The sequence below is a fragment of the Asterias amurensis genome, chromosome 7 (genome assembly GCF_032118995.1).
Source record: "Asterias amurensis chromosome 7, ASM3211899v1".
Lineage (NCBI taxonomy): Eukaryota > Metazoa > Echinodermata > Asteroidea > Forcipulatida > Asteriidae > Asterias > Asterias amurensis.
This window is the reverse complement of record NC_092654.1, coordinates 8698869-8720410: the sequence shown is the minus strand read 5'-3', so window position 1 is coordinate 8720410 and position 21542 is coordinate 8698869. Positions and strand designations below refer to the sequence as shown.

At 37.1% G+C, this 21542-nt stretch overlaps 1 protein-coding gene and 1 non-coding gene across 3 annotated transcripts; one reads left to right on the top strand and one right to left on the bottom strand.

Moving 5' to 3' along the window:
* The first annotated feature begins 8356 nt into the window (after nucleotides 1–8356).
* On the top strand, nucleotides 8357–18921 carry LOC139939831 (PI-stichotoxin-Hcr2m-like). Of its 2 annotated transcripts, none has more exons than XM_071935974.1 (3): nucleotides 8357–8683; nucleotides 17616–17789; nucleotides 18382–18921. In XM_071935974.1, the coding sequence occupies exons 2-3, from the start codon at nucleotides 17618–17620 to the stop codon at nucleotides 18474–18476; spliced, it is 267 nt and encodes an 88-aa protein (XP_071792075.1). In that variant the 5' UTR covers nucleotides 8357–8683; nucleotides 17616–17617; the 3' UTR covers nucleotides 18477–18921. The 2 variants fall into 2 exon arrangements, with proteins under 2 accessions (XP_071792075.1, XP_071792073.1); XM_071935972.1 differs by lacking the exon at nucleotides 8357–8683 and adding an exon at nucleotides 10854–10966.
* On the bottom strand, nucleotides 11551–11624 carry Trnas-aga (transfer RNA serine (anticodon AGA)). The gene has a single exon. It is a non-coding gene; the product is annotated as a tRNA-Ser (tRNA).
* Nucleotides 18922–21542: the final 2621 nt, after the last annotated feature.

Here is a 21542-nt window from a genome sequence, read left to right as displayed (position 1 = left end):
TTTTTTTTTAATTCTGTAAATACAATTTAAATTTTTATGTTATACAAATAATTTGTTCCAATTAATAATATTGAAACGAAAATAAAACTTGGAACGAGGATGCTTTTTATTTAAGAAACCCCATTTGCTAATCACGGCCAAATTTGTGTAGCAGTTGGGAAAAATTCTTTTTTTTTTTAATTTTTTTTTTTACAAATATCCGTAAACAAAGGTCAACTATTTTTCTCTGATTTTCTTCGTTGATTTGTTAAAACCTTTCCTACCTTTGTGTATTTCATGGCTAAATTTGTCTTAAGCCAAAAACCCTGTTAATAAGCTAAAGTATTGGTACCAACAGAATCATGCACACGTAAAACTCAGTATGGTTGGGACCAATGTGGTTCCAGAAATTTGATTATGCGCTAGACTTGCACAGTCCTTCTGCAGCTTGATTGTAAATTGTGTATGTATGCAATGTGAACTATGCAAAGTTGTTTTGTGAGGAAGAAGTGTTATACAAAAAGGAACACACTGCTTAGATCGGACGAGTTTGTCTTTGAAACGCATTGGAAACTGTTTGTTATGAAAAACATATGGTTAGAGAGATAATTTGAAAGAAGAACATAGTGATCCACACAAGTATCATTTGAAATTGCACGTTTTTTCATTGACGTCGCAAACTAACACGGTAGGCCATTGGACGTTTTTTCATTGACGTTGCAAACTAACACGGTAGGCCATTTGATGGAGTTAAAATTTTAACTCTACAAAATGCGTGACCGTGTTTGTTGGCGACGTAAACGGAAAACCGTGCCATTTCGCGGCATGTTAGTGTGGATCATTATATTCTACTTTTGAATTATCTATCTAACCATTCGCATTTCATAAGAACGGTTTCAAACGCCTTTCAAATACCAACTCGCCCGATCCAAGGCAACGTGTTCCTTAAAAGAGCAGTTGATTTGCTATAAATGCTGAGAACCAAACATGCGTTTTTATCTGATATGACGCAATTTATATAATACTTAAGTAGCAGTGAAAATGGTGTACACAAACTGATGTGATGTGTGGTGGTGAAAGTTTTCAAATGGAAATAGTTTGGGTAAAAATTGCTGCCGGTTAACTTAGCTTCAAGCTCATGGTTAATCCGGAGGTTGTTCGTTCAAATCCTCCGCCGTAACTTTTTCTTTCTTTGTTCAGCCCCAATTTATTTGAAACTTACCCGGTCAGTTTCGCTTGTGGTTTATTACTTGATATCAGTATTACATCGACTAGAAGAAGAAACAATCTATGACTCTGACTCTTTTTTTAACCATTTGATTATTTTAATCCTTAATAAATGTACATGTTCATGTATCCAAGAAAACTAACATGTGAACATTTCATTTCAAAAGGTCATCACGTTTTTTTTTATAAATATGGCCGAAACTCCGGAGAAAATATGTTCACTCAAGAATATAAAATCTCTTAAAGGAATCTACAATCTGCGCTACTTACATTCAAATTTTGGGGCATAAAAATTTAAATATTTTTACATAACCACATTTTTTAAAAGTGAAACGTATTTCAAAAATGCTTTATACTATCGCAAGCTGCTGTAAGCTTCTAACCAAAGAGTGTTTACTGACATTTTTTTATTTAAGAGTGATTACCAAACTTATACAGACCCTTTAAAGCCATTATACACTTTCGGTAAACAGTATTGTCCAAGGGCCACACTTCGTGTATCACAACTTATATATAAAATAACAATCCTGTGGAAATTTAGGCTCAATCGGACATCGGAGTCAGGAGAAAATAACGGGAAAACCCACTCCTGTTTTCGCGCGTTTCGCCGTGTCTTGACATGTGTTTATAACAAATCCGTAATTCTCGTAAACGAGAATTTATATTGTTTTACCGTTTTCTCAAAAAGTAAAGCATTTCATGGACTAATATTTCAAGAGAAGTCTTTCACCATTACCTTCTGTAAACCCTGTAAATTATTTGTAAATCTGTGAACTTTTTTTTTTTTTCTGTACCGAAAGGGTCCAATGGCTTTAAAGGGACACGTTGCCTTGGATCGGGCCAGTTGGTCTATGAAAAGTGTTTGAAACCGTTTGTTACAAAATGCTTGGTTAGAAAGATTTTTTTTAAATAGAATATAATGATCCACATAAATATGCCTCGAAATTGCATGGTTTTCCTTTTACGTTGTGAACTAACACGGTCACAGCATTTTGTGGAGGAAAGTTTTTTACCATAAAATGGTCGACTGTGTATAGTTCGCAAAGTAAAAAAAAAAAAATGTAATTTCAAAGCATGTTTGTGTGGATCATTATTTTCTACTTTTAAAACATCACTCTAAACATATCAATTTCATAACAAACGGTTTCAAATGTTTTTCATGGACCAACTCGACCAATACAAGGCAACGTGTCCCTTTAAGAACCAACATTTGTATTCAGAAATTTACAAGGAACTCTAATTAACTGTAGACATCCGAAGATTGTATTCATGCCATGTCGGTTGTCATTCTTCTTTCATGAGCCTTAGATTTATTTGAATCAAAATTATGATATTTTATTGGTATTAATACTGCCTTGTATAAATTATGATTTAATCTTATTTAAGTAGCCCACTTAATATTTTAAAAACAATAATAATGACAGTGGTGAACCTTTTATGAAATATTATAATTTGTAGATGTTAAATTTGCGTCAGGCAGGATAAAGTATATTGATTGTGGTTTTTACCCATACACATTCCATACTTAGAGGCAATCTCGATGGTCTAATTGGCATAACACACTGCTCTAGAATTGCAAAGGTCGTGGGTTCAAATCCCACCTGAGTAATATGCTTGTGATTTTTGTCACCGATCTCGGGAAAGTATTGAGTAAACAGTGCTAACGCACATCGGTGTACATGGATAAAAACCAAAATGAATATTATAATTTGTCTTAAATGCTTTTCTGAAATAACCCAAATGAAAGGTTGTCACAATATAGATGTGAAATTAGCCTATACAGATACAGGTAGTGAATATTTGTACTTGCTTTGTATTACTGTATTAGAGATAACTTTGTTTTTAAGATACTTTATGCACAGCTAGAGTAAAACTTTGGAGGGGGGGCAAGATGTAGAACACCAGCTGTAGAACACAGAGTTATTCCAACAGTTTTGTTCCTCCTACTGTCTCTTTGGAACTCCTTGCCTGGTTCATGTTTTTTTCTTTTTACACAACTAAGGGATGTAAAGTTCACCCCATGGAACCTTACAAGGCGTCATATAAATGGGTCTAATAATTGAAAGTAGCTCTGTACAGCGATATTTAAAACAAATTGTGTATTATTTTGGGTAACCTGTTTTGTCAACTTATTAAGGTTGGACCAATGTTTTATTTTATATTTTTAAATGATGTAAATGGCAGTGCAGCTGTAAAAAAAGGAAAATATTTAGAGCTCAAATTATCGCCTTGTAAATTCACTATGTGGAAAAATGGGAAATAAGAGAACAAAGGACATTTCATTTACTTGAAATCTAGAACACAAAGACACTGTTAAAATGTTTAATATTTCCAATGTTTAACATTACCAAGTGGCTAATTATGTACAATAATACAAATACTTCAACAGTAAAAACAGAAAAATCAATCCGTTGGACTTTTTATTTCTTGTTTAGAAATTATCGAGAAACAAAAAGAATGGATTTAATTGATGTTTTGTTTTTGTTTCAGTAGATACTAATGTTAACAGAGAAATTATTGTAAAAAGAAAAACATAATCTATTTTAAAAAGAAGGTGTTTAAGAAGGTATAAATTCAATTAAGTTAAATTTGTCATGGGTGCAACGTTTACAAACGGGGCTCTTGATTTAACCCTTGCTAGGTCACAGATACTATCCTTTTCCCCTGGTCACATTAATGTCACATTTAGTATGTGTAGGCCTACTCTTATACTGTTGCTACAAGAGCAGGGCCCAATTTCATAGAGCTGCTAATCACGAACATTTGCTTAGCATGAAATTTCTTCCTCGATAAAAACAGGATTACCAACCATATTTCCACATGGTTTTCAGTATGAACAAACAACAAGCATTATGCAACAAATGGAAATTTGGTTGGTAATCCTGTTTTTGTTTTTTTCAATGAAGAAATGTCATGCTTAGCAAATTTTTGTGCTAAGCAGCTCTATGAAATTGGGTCCAAGTCTTGTGTTTTACCAAACCAATGCTGTATGTTTCTTCCACAACATAAACACAAAAATTGTGAAATAAGCTTCAATTTCATAGTGAAATCCAGTTTTGTTATTGATGTTTTGTACTGAAAACCTACTTAACAAATTATTTTAATTTATGGTTTTTTTTTTAAAGGAACACGTTGCCTTGGATCGGTCGAGTTGGTCTTTGAAAAGCGTTTGTAACCGTTTTTTATAAAATGCATATGGGTAGAAAGCTGTTGTAAAAGTAGAATACAATGATCCACACAAACATGCCTCGAAATTGCGTGTTTTTCCTTTTACCTCGTCGACTAACACGTCGGCCATTTATGGGGGTCAAAATTTTGACTCCCATAAATGGCCGACGGTGTTAGTTCACACAGTAGAAGGAAAACCACGAAATTTCGAGGAAAACTTGTGTGGATCATTGTATGCTACTTTTAAAATATCTTTCCAACCATATGCATTATATTAAAAACGGTTACAAACGCTTTTGTTTTGACCAACTCGTCCGATCCAAGGCAACGTGTTCCTTTAATATTAAATAATACAAGTACCAGTCCTCTAGAGTTTTTCCGAAAGTAGTATTTTGGAATGGTCCAATTAAAAATGAGTCCAAATATGAATTGACACAAACTTATTATAAAGCATTGGCATGGTTGTTATTTCATTAAGTTTATTACTGCTAACAACTGGGACCATTGTAGACTACAACTTACTGTAATGGTTGCATGTTTACCATTGTGAATTATTCATTGTGTCTTATATATCACAACTGCTGCGCAGTTTTATCATTATTTTCATTTGTAATTGTAATTAGTATGACAAATAATGTAATTTAAAAGTTACTGTTTGTCTTTGTTATGCCTTACTTTATATTGTTACCTATGTACACTGTGTTTACTTTCTAGGATAAAAACAATCCTTGTTACATTATCATTTTTGATGGGAAGGGAACATCATCTTATGATAAGAGCGAAAACCGGCCTGTGATCTTTAAGAGGGCAAGGCCATTTTCATTTTACAAAGGGCACTTCTATGGAAGATCTTAAAGTCTGTGGGGACTTTTAAAGGGCTTTAAGGCCAATACCAGGGGAACAGATGTCACGGCCGGCCTCCGTGTAATACCATCTCTGTGAAAATATCCGTCAATCCAATTAGCCTTAAACCTAATATACATGTAGTGTCATACACTCTAAAAACTCCCGGGTCAGAATTGACCCTGATTTGGGTCCCAGGGGGCAAGACACATTTCTAGGTAAGTTTAACCCGGAATCTGTGTCAATTTGTCCTGGAATCTGAGTCAAAATCCCCGCTTTTAACCAAATTTCTGGTCACAATGACACAGATTCAGGTTCACACTGACACGGTTCAGGATCACACTGACACGGATTCAGGGTCAAACAGACCCAGAAATGGGTCTGGCCCCCTAGACCCAAAATTAATTTTGACCCGAGAGTTTTTACAGTGTATGACACAGTGTGTCCATCATTATCTCAAAATGGCTCATTGCATTTGGTAACCTTTCTGAAACCAATGATGTACAATTTCATCGAGACAAACAGTTGTCAATGTTTAAATGAATTGAATGTTGTCCGTTGTGTTGAACTGTTGAAAGTTTGTTTTGTTCGCTCAACAAAAGAGTCTGACGCACAGTGTATTTGTAATGTAAAATTTAATGCACTTATTAACATGACAGTAAAGCTATCAACGGACACTCCTATGTATGTTGAGGGCATGTTCAAATAAGACACGTATTCAGTTAAAGTTAAATGTCTTAGTCAAGGCAATTGACACTATTGGTAATTGTCAAAGACCAGTGTTCTCACGTGGTATCCCAACATATGCATAAACTACTATGTTTGTGATTTTTATTTACTCAATTGGTCATTGGAGTTGCAAGAGAATGATGAAAGAAAAAACACAATGTGTGCTTTCACTCAGATGCCATAAAAGGTTTCAGTCTATAAGTCTTAGTATTTGAGTGAGAAATTTCCTTTTCTTCAAAAACTATGTTACTTCAGAGGGAGCCGTTTCTCACAATACGTTATACCTTCAACAGCTCTCCATTGCTCGTTAGGCTTACCAAGTAAGTTGTTATGCTATTAACAATGATTTCGTGAGTAATTACCAATAGTGTCCAGTGCATGCCTTTAAAGACAGTGGACACTGTTGGTAATTGTCAAAGACTAGCCTTCACAGTTGGTGTATCTCAACATATGCATAAAATAACAAACCTGTGAAAATTTGAGCTCAATCGGTCATCAAAGTTGCGAGATAATAATGAAAGAAATCAAATTCGTGAAAAATTACTTCTTTCTCGAAAACTATGGCACTTCAGAGGGAGCTGTTTCTCACAATGTTTATGTTTTATACCATCAACCTCTCCCCATTATTCGTCACCAAGAAAGGTTTTATGCTAATAATTATTTTGAGTAAATACCAATAGTGTCCACTGCCTTTAAATATTGGATTACAAACCAATTTGCCAAACGACAGTGTATATATACAATGGTACTTCTAAACCTTTTAGTTGAAAGTAGTCGCCGGTATGACATATTTTTGTAACCAAATTATTATGTATAGCAGATATTAACATGGCGTTATAGAAACTCATGTTTATATTTTTTGTGGACACAGTGTGATGTCAAAATGAAGTATTTAAAATGAGTGGCCCATCATATTTTGTAGCATGCATTGTTATCTGGACTGTAGCATTGATGATGTATATTCACATAACATTATAACAAGTTAAGTAAATAAAAACAAAGGGTGTCTGAAATCTAACTTTTTTGTGTTGCGTTTATCATTAAAGTCACCTGGAAGTGGTATTTTTTCAAAATAAAGCTTTTGTCACTAATATATGTGTTTTGTTGAGTGGAATGTGAATAAACAGTTAACTAAGGTTTTAAAATATTAGTTCTTATGTTATTTACACATTTAAGAGTAGACCCCGACCCAAGAGGGCGCTGTTCGTGACGTAAATCGAGGCAGACTTTGCCTGTAATGCGTAGAGTAAACACAATTGCAAAGTACATGTACGGACCAAGTCGTGAGTTTGTACGTTTAAAAAAAAAAAAAAATTGTTTTTTTTTCCGGCAATGCCGACCAGGTGTATTGCTGCTGAATGCAGAAAAACACTTTTTGAAATGTACCAACTCACGACTTGGACGTACATGTACTTTGCACGTGTGTTTACTATACGCATTGCAGGCAAAGTCTGCCTCGATTGACGTCACAAAAGGGGTAGGCGGAGTCAGCCCCCCAAACAACTTTATATATTTTTTAAACATATAAATCGTGACAAACAATTACTTAAAAAATTGTGTTATTGTTCGTAAGCATGTACTCTTATGTTTGAAAGAAAAAAAATCTATTTCTAGGTGACTTTAAATTAAAATACTTCATGGAAAATCTTGCTCGTTGGTACGGGAGTATTGTAGTACAACAGGGCCCAATTTCATAGAGCTGCTTAAGCATAAAGTATTGCTTAACAACTCTGCTTAGCAGAAATGAGCAGGATACCAATCACAATGTTACATGTGACAGGGTAGTTTGACTGGTAACCTTATTCTGGTATATCATAATTTTGTTGTGCTTACTTTGTTGTGCTTTAAGCAGCTCTATATGAAATTGGCCACATAGTTCTCCAGAACTCCACTCTTAGTGTTTTTTTTTAATTTACAATTCAAATTAACAATGGCAGAGATATGAATACGAAACGTGTGTTGTGTCACGGCCTAGTTGAGAGCACTGGACTCGAGCGCTGGCGTTTCTGGTCAGCATGCAGAGTATGGGCTCGAGTCCCAGTCGTGACACCTGTCTTTTTTTTATAAGCAAGGCACTTAACCATGATACTTCGTCTTTCGGATGGGACGTAAAGCCGTTGGTCCCGTGTGTCGTGTAGCGCACGTATAATCCAGTGCACTTATCGTAAAGAGAATGGGTTCGCCCCCGTGTTCCTAGTTTGATTTGCGGCATATTGCGCCACACATCACCTTGTAGACCATTACATGGTGCTATGTAAAAGGAGCAGCAGATCTCATAATTTCAAACTTAGGGTGCGTTCCTTTAGCGTCCCTGGGTCGACCCCGGTCTGCCCCGGTACGTTCGAATAGCTTTGACGGTCACCTGGGTCAGCCCCCAGTGCCCTGCGTGTGAAGTGGGTCACTTGGGGATGACTGTACGCCGTCACCACGAGCTAGTGTGATCGTTCTATAAGCTCTTGTCAGGGTGTCACCCGAGTGAGCACTGCGGGGTCGACCCAGGGAAGCTAAACGAACGCACCCATGGTTAAACACATACTAAATGTTGAAGCACCTTGTATGAGCGATACTGAGTGACGGAATCACGAGAGGGTGAGCGGTTGTTCGATTAACTCGTGGGAGGGGCTCATACCCGGATGAGCACAGCAGTGTCAACCCGGGGAAGCTAATCGAACGCACCCACTAACTATTTAGTGTGATACTCCCGACGTTGGCAACTCTTGGAGGCGTGGAAGTGAAGGTAATACAGAGCATTTTCATTAAGCTTCAGTTTGATGCCCAGTAGTCATTGACATGTCCCTTCTAATGTTGTGTGTTTGGCATGTTCGCCATTTTTTTCTTCTTCTTACAGCTATCGTGCCTTGCATACCCCTATGGATTAATTTGAACTAACCGCGAGTGTTCATTGAATGCTTGTGTCACGACAGTAACTCTCGCCATTGTTGTACGGCGATTGGAGACCATTATTGTATTGTGTCGTATGATATGCCAGGTAATGCACTCCAAAAGGTTCCCAAATGGATGGTACATTTGTAAGAGGTGGTCTCTCGGGAGACCAGACAACTCGTCCGTCAGACAACTCGTCCATTCGGACAACTCGACGGTAGTTTGTCTTATGCGTTAATGTGGGTCCGCATTGCAAACAAACTTTCATTTCAATATGTATTCAAACTCCAGAAATTGTGACATAAAACAAAGGTTAAAACAAAGAGGTCGATAGATAAAATGATTGTTGATTTCTACCGAATAACTCATGTAAAATTTGACAACAAATCAAAGCAAATCGATCCAGGTGTAAATGGGTAGGAGCCTTGGGGAAAGATAGGTATTGTAGCACATGCTGTATTACACCTTTAGGTAGCCTGACTATCTCACGTCAACTCCGAGACCGGCGTATACGCCAGAGTTGCCCGGTAGTCCACGTCCATCATCACCTTTGACCCCTTATTGTGTTCACATGGTCCCAGAGGTTCGCAGTTAAATCAAACGTGTATTCATATAAAGTAAATGCACGTGAGCTCATAATATAAAGCCAATACCTGACTTTATCCTTGCGGATAACAAATAAAGACATGAGTCCAGTCTAACACCTCTGACAGCATAGAAGGTGTCAGGGAATAAATAACTGACCCAATAGATATCTGTGGTCGTCAATACGGGAGCCTAATGGTGCATCCGCAATGTCCAATTTTGTAATATTTATTTTAGCATTATTTATTTAACTACAAGTATTTCTTGTAGTGTGGGTTATGCAGGACGAAATTTTGAAAATGTGTCGTTGGTTAGACAAGCATTGCCACACAGTCACTCAGTTAAAGGAACGGGCGATTTGGTCTGTGACAAGCAGTTATAAAATGCAATATGGTTAGAAAGATGTTTTAAAAGTAGAATATTAATAGTTACACGCCAACACCCCCAACAAACAACTTACAAGCAAACAAACAAACAAACAAACAAACAAACAAACAAAAACAAACAAACAAACAGACAAACAGACAAACAGACAAACAGACAAACAGACAAACAGACAAACAGACAAACAGACAAACAGACAAACAGACAAACAGACAAACAGACAAACAGACAAACAGACAAACAAACAAACAAACCAATTCATACAATCATAAAAAATAATAACAAATCTATCGAAATGTAAACCAAAAAGGAAGAAGAAACAAAGAACAAAACCACGACTTATTCATTGAATGTCCAAGATGGCATTCACCCCATACTTATTGATTTATTCTTCTCGATTCTTCTCATCCACTTTTTCCCCCACCCATAAAATGTTTACTTCCGACAGAAAATCCAGCCACAATCATTAATCTCGTTAAAAAACAATCCCTCACACGCAATTCATTACAAATTAATCATATTTCACGATTTTATTTACGTTTAAGCAAAAAAGTCCTGTCAACTAAAACAGTCCATTGCAAATGGATGGACACTCAATCATAATAAATTATTTTAAAATGTTACTCAAAAAGTGAGAGATCTGGAATGAAGGATGGAACCTTTAACTTTCACTTTCAAATAAAATATGACATAATTTGTCTGTGTGATTTTGATATAAATTTTCGTGTACTTCACACACTTTTTTTAAACATAAATTGTCGACAATGTTATGATTAACAATATCAGAGTCGTGGTCCCCAAAATTGTCAATAGTTGTCACCGACTCACTGATGCTAAGCCGTTTGAAAATAGTAGTCACTGTACATCGCGTGTATACAAGGAATCGAAGCTGTAGTTATTTTTGGGGTGAGTCTCTTTCGTTCACACGTCATCAATCAGCAGAGCTGATCATATTATTTTTTATGAGATACTTGTGGTGTATACACAAAAGACTTAGTTGTCACCAGAAAAAGAAGAGAGAAAAAATTGAGTATAAAAGCGGCGTGGATTTGCTGGCGTGTTTTCAAATCGAGGTATCTCGGCCCGCTCTCTGACGACGACGAAATGGAGACGAACACAAGAACTATTTGCTGTTTGGTTTTGTTCGCTGTGACAGTTCTACCAATTGGTGAGTCTTTATGCGAGTTCTATCTCTATTTGGGGATAAAAGTTGAATACTTTCTCTGTTTGGGGATCTCAGTTGAGATACATATCTTTGTGATTCTTCTTACTGTTTTAGTTTCTTTTTATGTTGGGCTTTTTGAACTACTTTTGTTATAGTTATGGACTATTGTGAAATGATATATTGTTTTAGGCTTATGGTAGAATGCTCATACTTTTATGGAATTTCTTTTTCTGCTTGGGGATTTCAGTTGAGTTGTAAACAAATACATATCTTTCTTCTTCTCCTGACTGTTTAAGTTTTTTTTTATGTTGGACTTTTTGAACTACTTTTTTTAGTTATTGACTCGGAAGAAATCGTAAGTTAAATAGTAAACTTTTTGGTTCAAACATGTACAATATCTTATTTGAGGGAGTGTTGGCTCTGAAAAGAACCGGTGGTCTCAACGTTTTGAACACTCTGCTCGTCTTCAGGAGTAATAGATTCGTTGAATGATATCTTAATTTTGGGGGTTTTTACCCATATACACCGATGTGTGTAGCACTGTATACTCAGTACTTTCCCGGGTCATGTGAAAAAAATCACAGGCATTTTACTCGGGTGGGATTCGAACCCACGACCTTTGCAATTCTAGAGCAGTGTCATACCAACTAGACCACCGAGATTGCCCGGTAGCTAGAGGCAGTTCGAATCCTATGTTTTAGCAGCGGTACTGCAAACGATTTAATAGATGTTAAATTTGCATCGGGGATAAAGAATATTAATTTTTGGTTTTTACCCATATACACCGATGTGTGTAGCACTGTATACTCAGTACTTTCCCGAGTCCTGTGAAAAAAAAACACAGGCATTTTACTCGGGTGGGATTCGAACCCACGACCTTTGCAATTCTAGAGCAGTTTCATACCAACTAGACCACCGAGATTGCCCGGTAGCTAGAGGCAGTTCGAATCCTATGTTTTAGCAGCGGGTACTGCAAACGATTTAATAGATGTTAAATTTGCATCGGGGATAAAGGAATCGTTAAATTATATCATGCTGTAGGTTTGAATGTTCATACTTTCTGACTTAGTTAAGTTGCATGGCCAGTTTTACGTCAACTTATTTTCATTTATTTATGTGTTTAGTTACAGCAATTTTATTTTTTGAAATTTATCTTTGAACGAAATATGGCGGATAAACATACAGAACTGTCGCATAGGGTATGCCACGGATGCACAAAATACAAGTAACTTGCATACATGGTTTTTGATTCGGACAATACTTCATTATTAGGTTTTAATTAACTACCACTAATCATTGGCGGTTGTCTTTTATTTAATTAAATTATTTTCTTTCTCGGGGGAAAACACTTTTTATTCAATTGTGAAACGTACATTCCACTCGCAAATTACAATACGAAAAGGTTATACATATATTAATTGTACACAGAAGAAAAAACGTTATTTTATTAAAGAGGATATCCACTTGCAAATTGCAATAAAAGAGAAAGTTGTAAAATAAATTATTTATTGCATAAGAGTAGGAAAACAAGTTCTATTTCAAATCAAATTTGGCGAGTTTGCCAATATGTACCTTATATGAATTTTTTTAGCTGAAAGGACAGTTTTAATTTTTTTTCCAAGATTAAAAAGACTGTCTTAGGTTTCACAAAACTCTTTTTAACTTAGGATTAATCTTAGGACTTTCTGTATCCATAACATATGGGACGCATTTGAACCCATCCGAAGGATATGACGAGAACTCGAGATTAGATTAATCCTAGCGTTTCGGGAAATCGGGTGCAGGTCTCCCGTTCATCTTCATTCTATAGATACGGTATCGGCCTGCAATAGACCTTTCTTTTGTTGATAAACAACAAACCGCCTTGGTTGGCATGGCCGGCCGAATGTTAGTAAAACGCTCTATCATACTAACAGTTGTCTCAACCATAATTCAACACTTTCTGCAAACTTTAATACCTCCCCTTATTTCAACAAAATCAACACTATGTTTAATTGTTTAGCAACATTGTTACAAACAATTTAACGACCCGCTTTTGATTTGCATTTTATGGCTCTCCGTAGTTTTACGTGAACGTAAACGTAAAAAAATGTGTTGTTTTTAGGTGACGTCACCACTTAGTGCTTATTTATTTTCATGCTCACGTATGACACTGTGCACGAACGTACTTGACGTGGAAGTGGAATTTTCACGTATGCTAAAAGCGTGAGATTCTAATAACACAATGACTGACGTTCACGTTCACGTTGTTCGCGTACGTGCAGCTAAACCTCCCTAATGGTAACTTCACGTATGCTGAAAACGTGTGATTTTTATGACACCGTTTTCTGACGTTCACGTTCATGTTTGCTCAGAACGTGCAGCTAAACCTCACTATTGTCTCTGGTCCAGTTTTTCCTCGCGATCTTCACTATGTCATCACCATAATTTTGTGTTGTCTCTTATTGTTTGGTGAGGTTCCGAGCATTATTCTTTCCATCTGAGTGGTAAAATTATACTTTACTTTGCCCTTATACAAGGCACTGGACACCTTAGATTTTCAAAACACATTGTTATATCTCGGTAACAAACTGTGTAGTTTGATTGGTCGAGAACCAATCATGTGACGCGCAACAAAAACGCATGTTACATGGCTCGATGGGCCGGGTAACATGAAAGTGATGTACACCGGTGTACATCACCTTGATCGTTCCCAGCGTTGGTCGATTTCCAGCGCTGTGTACGAAACAACCGCGGGTTCGAGGGAGTTGTTTCTTGTTCGTCTGCTTAAACAATGAATAGTCCGTCGTAATAATGTTTGAAGATGACAACATAACTTCGAGAAGAGGAATAACAATTATACAAAGGTATAACAAAACAATTGTTGCACGTTGTGACTGGGGTCCATGGGTTTTGTACACCTTCGAGGGGAAATGGCACCCTCGGCTTCGCCTCGGGTTCCATTTTCCCCCTCGAGTGTACAAAACGCCATGGACCCCGTCACAGCGTGCAACAATTGTATAGTGTTTACACTTGGTGTATCCCAACCCAACATATGCATAAAATAACAAATCTGTGACAATTTTGCGTAATTTTTTTCATCAAAGTTGCAAGAAAATAATGACAGAAAAACCCACAATTGTTGCATTGTGTGCATTCTGGTGTAACAAAGGGTTCAGACCTAAAGTATTTTAATAATTGAGTGAGAAATTACCTCTTTCTCAAAAACTCTGTTACCTCAGAGGGAGCCGTTTCTCACAATGTTTTATGCTATCATTAGCTCCCCGTTGCTCGTTCAAAAAGTTTTCACGCTTACAATAGTCAAAATCAAAATCAAGGCGCACAGGGGCGGCACCCCCAGGACATGTCAGGCACGAAAAATACCAACGCGAGCTTAGCCGCTCGCGCTGGTCTTTTTTCGTGCATGCCATCTTGGGGTGTTACCAATAGTGCCCAAGTGCATTTAATGTGAAACAAGCTTGCTATTTGAAGGAAGCGAAGTAGTTACATTATCGATTGTTTAAAAAAGAATAGATACCGAAGTTGTAGAAGTACTTTTAGAAGACAGCTCGAGGAAAACAAGCTTTGGCGTGTCATGCGGTTTATTGCATCGGACTCAACTCCTGATTGCTGGGGCATCAGGGTGTGGGTTTGAGTCCCGCTCATGACACTTGTGTCCTTGAGCAAGACACTTGACTGTAATTGCTTCTCGTCCCCCGGGGGCTAAACATACACCTGTGAAGGCAGAGATGATTTCTTGTGATTGATTTAGATTTAATAGTGCGCTAACATGTACTCGGCAGCACAGGTTGTGTACTCCCCGGGGGAGCAGAGATGGTTTAAGACATGTATTTAATGGTCATAACGGATAATCATTTTCGAAGCGCAATGATTATTCTTTGGAATTGCGCTACCGGAGTCGATACTTATTATTATTGTTAATACGATAAACGAAATCAGTAATTTTAGAAATGAAATAAATTATGCTGTCATCTGGAAATATTCAAACTTGATAGGGAAACAAAAACAAGGAGATTTCTAAAACGATGCGTTGTTTCCACGAAGATTAACTTGCCAGCTCGGTTTTCATTTACTCAGATAATACGAACAATGCAAAGGCCGAAAGGTTAGAATGGATGAAATTTGTTGAACAAAACACACAGAGATCACGAACAAAAGCTTCCTTGATTAAAAAACCCACAAATTGTGTGGTTTTGAACACGTCACATGGGCTCCATTACTTGCCAAAAAAACCGATTTTGTATTTAATTAGCTCTTTGATTGTAATAAAGGCACATGACATGACACACACATTCATACACATACCCTTTTAAGTCGTAACAGTGTATCTGTGTGTTTTGGTATGACTCTTAGAATGAAAAACAATAAAATTAACATAAGAAGAACAGCCGCTTTGGATAGTATATTGAGAAACGTTTTAGTTCTAGGTAATGCAGTTACGAAAAAAATATCACTTTTTTTTTGTCCCGTAAAAGTTGAATATGAGAAGCGTTACTGAAATATGTTTCTAAGGTTGTGTATTCCATTTGCAGCTTAGGGAGTTTTCGTTTTCGACGACGGATGGTTCTGCGACGGTTTTCAGCCAAACATTGTCGTTTTCATCCCAACGAAGATTCATCCGAAGCCCTGTCGTAGAAATTGAGGGACGACCGTCCTTAAAACCGACGCATGCGATGACGCCAAATGTCATCATTACCGTCGCAGAACCATCCGTCGTCGAAAACGAAAACTCCATTATAGGGAGTTTGGACATAACCGCTCCAGAATTTCGTCAATATTATCTCAAAAACGCTACCACCTTTTGGAATGAAATGTTCACAGATAAATTTTGATATGGATTGAAACAAACAGCGAGTTCCAATTACAAAACTGATGAAATCCGGGGCGCACGAAACGTACTTGCACACACCACAAATCTAGAACTTCTCGGAGAATACTGTGCCGAGGGGCTCTACGGAACGGAACACTGGTTCATATTATGGGCCCCATACAGAACACTGTGCCAGGTTGAACACTGGTACATATAATAGTGTATATGGAACAGAACACTGTGCATAGGGCCTACGGAATGGAAGACTCATGCCTATTAGGGCCTACGGAACAGAACACTGTGCCAGAGCCTATTTTACGGAACGGAACACTGGTACATACAATAGTGCATACGGAACAGAACACTGTACATAGGGCCTACGGGATGGAACACTCATGCCTATAGGGCCTACGGAACAGAACACTGTGCCAGAGCCTATTCTACGGAACGGAACACTCGTACATACAAGTGCCTACTATACGGAACAAGACATTGTACATAGGGCCTACGGGGTGGAACACTCATGCCTATAGGGCCTACGGAACATAACACTGTGCCAGAGCCTATACGGATGACTGGTACCCAATAGTGCCTACGGAACATTGCCTAATAAAGGGCCTACGGAACGGAACATTGGTGTCTATCATAAAATTATAGGACTTACACGGAACAGAACACCGGCGATTTACGGAACAGAACACCGGTGCTTACGGAACAGAACACCGGTGCTGACGGAACACCGAAGAATCAAGCACAGTCCGTACCTTTCTCATAAAAATTATGCTCTGTCTTAGAAACTCACATTGCTGAATGCTCAAACACGCGTGTTTCGTGTTGTTTAATAAACCGCTTTTCCTTAATAAATTGAATATACTAATCCAATGAATACGTAGTTGTTTTATAATGCATCTATTATCCCTGCTTCCTTTATGGAATTAAAGCATAATGACCACATTTAATTACTGTCTCTCAAAGGATTTCTATTTGTAGAAACTGTAAATTTCGTTTCACGCATTTAATTAACAATGATAACAAATAGTAGTAGTTATTACAAATGAGCGATAAGATTTTATGAACAATTCTTGTTTTAAACAAAATTCTTGAGACAAAAACCACTTTAATTTGTTGTAAGTTTCATAATTTGTATAAATCAAGGAACTTCTTAAAATTAAGATTTAAAATGAAAACTTGGGATGAGGATGCATGTTCTTTTAGAAATCCCATTTTGCCAATCAGGCTCGATTTCGTGCGGCCATTACTTGGGTTTATTGTATGAACACCCGTTGGGAAAAACTTCTTTAGGCCTGTTGAATTTTTTATTATAAATGTTTTTATTTACCTAAAACGGGGTGAAGTTTTATTTTGGATTTTCTTTGTTGCAATATATTTATCTCATGCAAGGAAGTATTTTACTTTCTCAACTAATATCAAAAGCCATGAATGTTAAATCAAAAGTATTTGAATGAACAGAATCGTGCACAGATAAAGTTCCTGTATGTGTTTTAGACTTGACTCAAGTCCCAATCCTGTGCCATCGCCAGAAAACTATTGTTTTGTGATGCTCACCTGTTCCACACACGGGACAGGTTCCACTCTCGGGACCATAGCTACATTTTGACGGCGGATATGCTTAGGGACCTCTCGCACCAGAACGGGACTTGAATCAAGTCTATATGTTTCGAGACAGCTTGGTCCCGCCGTTGCTCTAAATGTACTTTCAAAGTCTATTAATATTTCACTCATTGTTTAAAATAATGATGGTTAATATTAATTAGTATTCTTTTGTGTGTTCTTTCCCGAATCCTCCTTCCCTCTTCTTCACATCCCATTTTCACCGGGAAGTCATGGCCGTGGACTGCAAACAGGCGCCCGATACCGGCCCGTGCTTAGCCAACATGGTCCGGTGGGCATTCGACTCGTCAAAGGGGAAGTGTGTGCCGTTCCCGTACGGTGGCTGCAATGGTAACTCAAACAACTTTCTCACGTTGAAGGCATGCACCAGCTCTTGCAGTAATGGTAAGATAAAAAGCGTTTTTGTTCTTTTTGACCTGAACATGTTGAGTTTTGAAAAAAATTGAGATTTATTGATAACAATTTCGAGAACAATTTTTAATCTTAAGCTTAGTTTATCAGCTACATAGAAAAACGTTTGCCATAAGGAGCGGAACCGAACAATTTAAAGACACACCGGACAATTACTTAAAGGAACTGTTTAGCATAAAAACTTACTTGGTAAACGAGCAATGGAGAGCTGTTGATATCATAAAACATTGTTGGAAACGGCTCCCTCTGTAGTAACGTAGTTTTTGAGAAAGTGGTAATTTCTCACTCAAATAGTAACAATTAATACTTCAGGCCGGAAGCTTTTTTAGGCATCTGAAAGCACATAAATTTGTGCAACGAGGGTGTTTTTTCTTTCATTTTTCTCTTACAGCTTCGTTGACCAATTGAGTCCAATTGTTCACAGATTTGTTATTTTATGCATATGTTGGGATACACCAAGTGAGAATGCTGGTCTTTTATCATAATACCAAAGGTGACCAGTGCCTTTAACAGATTGTTTCCGTCTTTTCCACCCCTTTTCTCTTTTTTCCTTTCGATTGTACAGTGAGATTTTACGCCAACAGACGCCCAAGAACGTGGATGTGGCCAAAGGAACCAAGGGACGACAACATGTTACTCACTTCATCAGAGACCCTATAAATTTAAAACGATCGGGATAGAACCACAAATTTTAAGACATCAAAATGACTTGGCGTATAGGATGATACAGCGATTATTTCACATGGCATTCCATGTCACTGTAATTAGTTTTGTGTTAATTAGTTTGTACACTAATTAAGTTAACAGTCAAGTGAACAGTTAATTAGTTTATAATTAGTTTGTACACACTAATTATCTCGAGGTATTTTGACAATTTTTCGTATGAAGCGACAACGAGATGAACATCTCCCGACGTATGGCTTGTTGTAAATACAAAACATCGGTACTAACAGACAGTTCTTATGGATCTGACATTACAAGCCTTATTCAAAACCACGGCTTCGGCTTCAGATTCGGCTAAGGCTAGATTGGCCCCGCGACTGCTTTGCGTATACATGCTCAGGGCTTCAGATGGGCTGAAGCTGAATAAGCCGAAGCCGTGGTTTCGAAAAGGGCCTTAGTCTTGATGTATTATGTTTAAAAAAGAACTTAGTGCGTTACACTGCCAATTAGCAACTGGCTAACTAAGCATTGATTGTAATATTACTCTGTGTATATATATTTAGTTAAAATCCCTGATTTTACCCGACTTCTATGAACACTTGAGAACCATGTTAAAGATTTAGTGGCGAGGGCAAGGTCGTTTACCCTCCGGATTGTTTTACAACATAGACCGGTCCGCTGTCTCAAAGGGAATTACACTGTGTCTCGTACACAAACGACCCTATACAGTCTGCCGTGCAGCAATAATATTTGTTGATATACCTGACCACACCCATGCAAATATTCATGGGAACACATATTCAGTAAAGGAACACGTTGCCTTGGATCTGTCGAGTTGGTCTTTGAGAACCGTTTGTAACCATTTGTTGAAAATGCATATAATTAGAAAGGTATTTTAAAATTAGAATATAATGATCCACCCAAGTATCACTCGAAATTGCGTGGTTTTCCTTTTACCTCGTCGACTAACACGGTGTGCCATTTATGGGAGTCAAATTTTTGACTTCCATAAATGGCCGACCGTGTTAGTTCGCAAAGTAAAAGGATAACCACGCAATTTCGAGACACATTTTGTGTGGATCATTGTACTCTACTTTTAAAACATCTTTCTAACCATATGCATTTTATAACAAACGGTTACAAACGGTTAAAGACGCTTTTCAAAGACCAATTCGACCGATCCAAGGCCACGTGTTCCTTTAAATTGTGAATTAAAGATTGTCATGTAGCGGTAATGGTTTTGTTATGTGTAATTTGATAAAGCTATCAAGTAATGAACGACTAGTCGTATGGAATGTTATTGACCCAATGACAATGACACTAATGTAAAACGTATTGAGACGGTAATTTTGGATGCGCTATATAATAATTGGCTATTAATATTATTAGTCAAAGTGCTATCCAAAATGCTTAAATGCATTATTCATAACAAGAAACGCAATTCTCGGTCCATAAAAGCAATGATTTTTTTCACATTTTGAGGAAACGGCGCTTTCGATTTGATACCGTAATTCAATTGGAAATACCCTCAAAAGACTATTTTATGTAGTTATAAGTTTGCAGGACAAAACATTCAATGTTCCCACAGTATAGAATCTTCCAAAGGAATAATCTTAAGTTCTTACAATATTTGAGGTCATATTTTAAAAAGAGAAAACGTCTAAACATTCAAGACGCCCCATTAAATTAGTAATTTCCAAAAATAATTTCCTGTTTTTTAGACTGATTTCAGGAGTATCGAAGGCGTGCATATCCGACAACTTTCCTCATAGGAGAAATATCTGATGGAAACCCGATGTTGTGACCATGTTCATATAGCTCATTTTATTATAAACACCAAAATCTAGCTAAGAACAAACCATTTGCGTGCTTACCGGTAAATGGTTATCATCCAAAACAACATGTCACTGTTTGCAATTTGTGCTAAGCAGATATATTTAATTTTTGCTTAGCAGATGTATTTAATTTTTCGCTGAGCATATAAATTAAATTTTTGCAAAGTAGATATATTTCAATTTAGTGATTTTTTGTTCTCTTTTTTTTCCACAGCTAGCTCTCAAAAACTTTTTTAGTAACAAAAAAAGTTTAAAATGTAAAAATATAAATAGAAATAATGACACTTGTGCGTGTGGTCCACTTATCTTTAGAAGTTAAATTATGTGTAACACGACAACCTTAATGTGTACTTTAACAAAAAATAAATAGCAAATTCAATAAAATAAGTTCCTCCAAAGAGAGTGTTATGATTCTGTTGTATTTTATTTCAAGAGATGATCTTCGACGAAACAATTAGTGTTGTTTGGAGTTTCGTTGTTGTTGTTATTATTGTTTTTGTTGTTGTCGTTTGTATTGTTTTTGAAGGACTCTGGACATTATTGGCAATTACTCAAATAATTGTAAGCATACAAACGTGCTTGGTAACGAGCAGTGGAGAGCTGTTGATTTATAAAACAGTGTGAAAAACGGCTTCCTTTGCGAAGCAACGTAGTTTCTTGAGAAAGAGGTAATTTCCTAATCAAAAAAATAAAAGACTTCAGGCCCGAAGCCTTGTAAGGTTTTTATGATGGATCTGGAAGCACACACTAATTTTGTGCAACAGGAATGTTATTTCTTTCATTACTCTCTTGCTCTTTCATTACTCTTTTGCAACTTCGATGACCAGTCCCAATTGTCACAAATTTCTTGTTTTTATGCAATTGTTGGGATACACCAAGTGATAATTTTGACAGCTCTCAAAGGTGTTTAGGGATCGATTTCACAAAGAGTTAAGAACTTAGGACTAAAATCCTATAGGATATATTAAAAACGTATGGCTATAGTCGTAAGTTATAGGACGAGTAACTCGTCCTACTCGAAATAAGACTTATGGCTTATTAACTCTTCAAAATAAATGGGGTTGGAGTTGAGGTGGTCACTGTTGGTGTGTTTCCTTTTGTGTTTAAAGTATGTAATGGCATGGTCTTACTTGGGGCAAAAGGCGCTGGGCTGACATGTAAGGGCCTAATGGCACATTGGACCCTGGCCCTAAAGTTACCCTTTCCTGTTTAGAAAATTATTCGACTA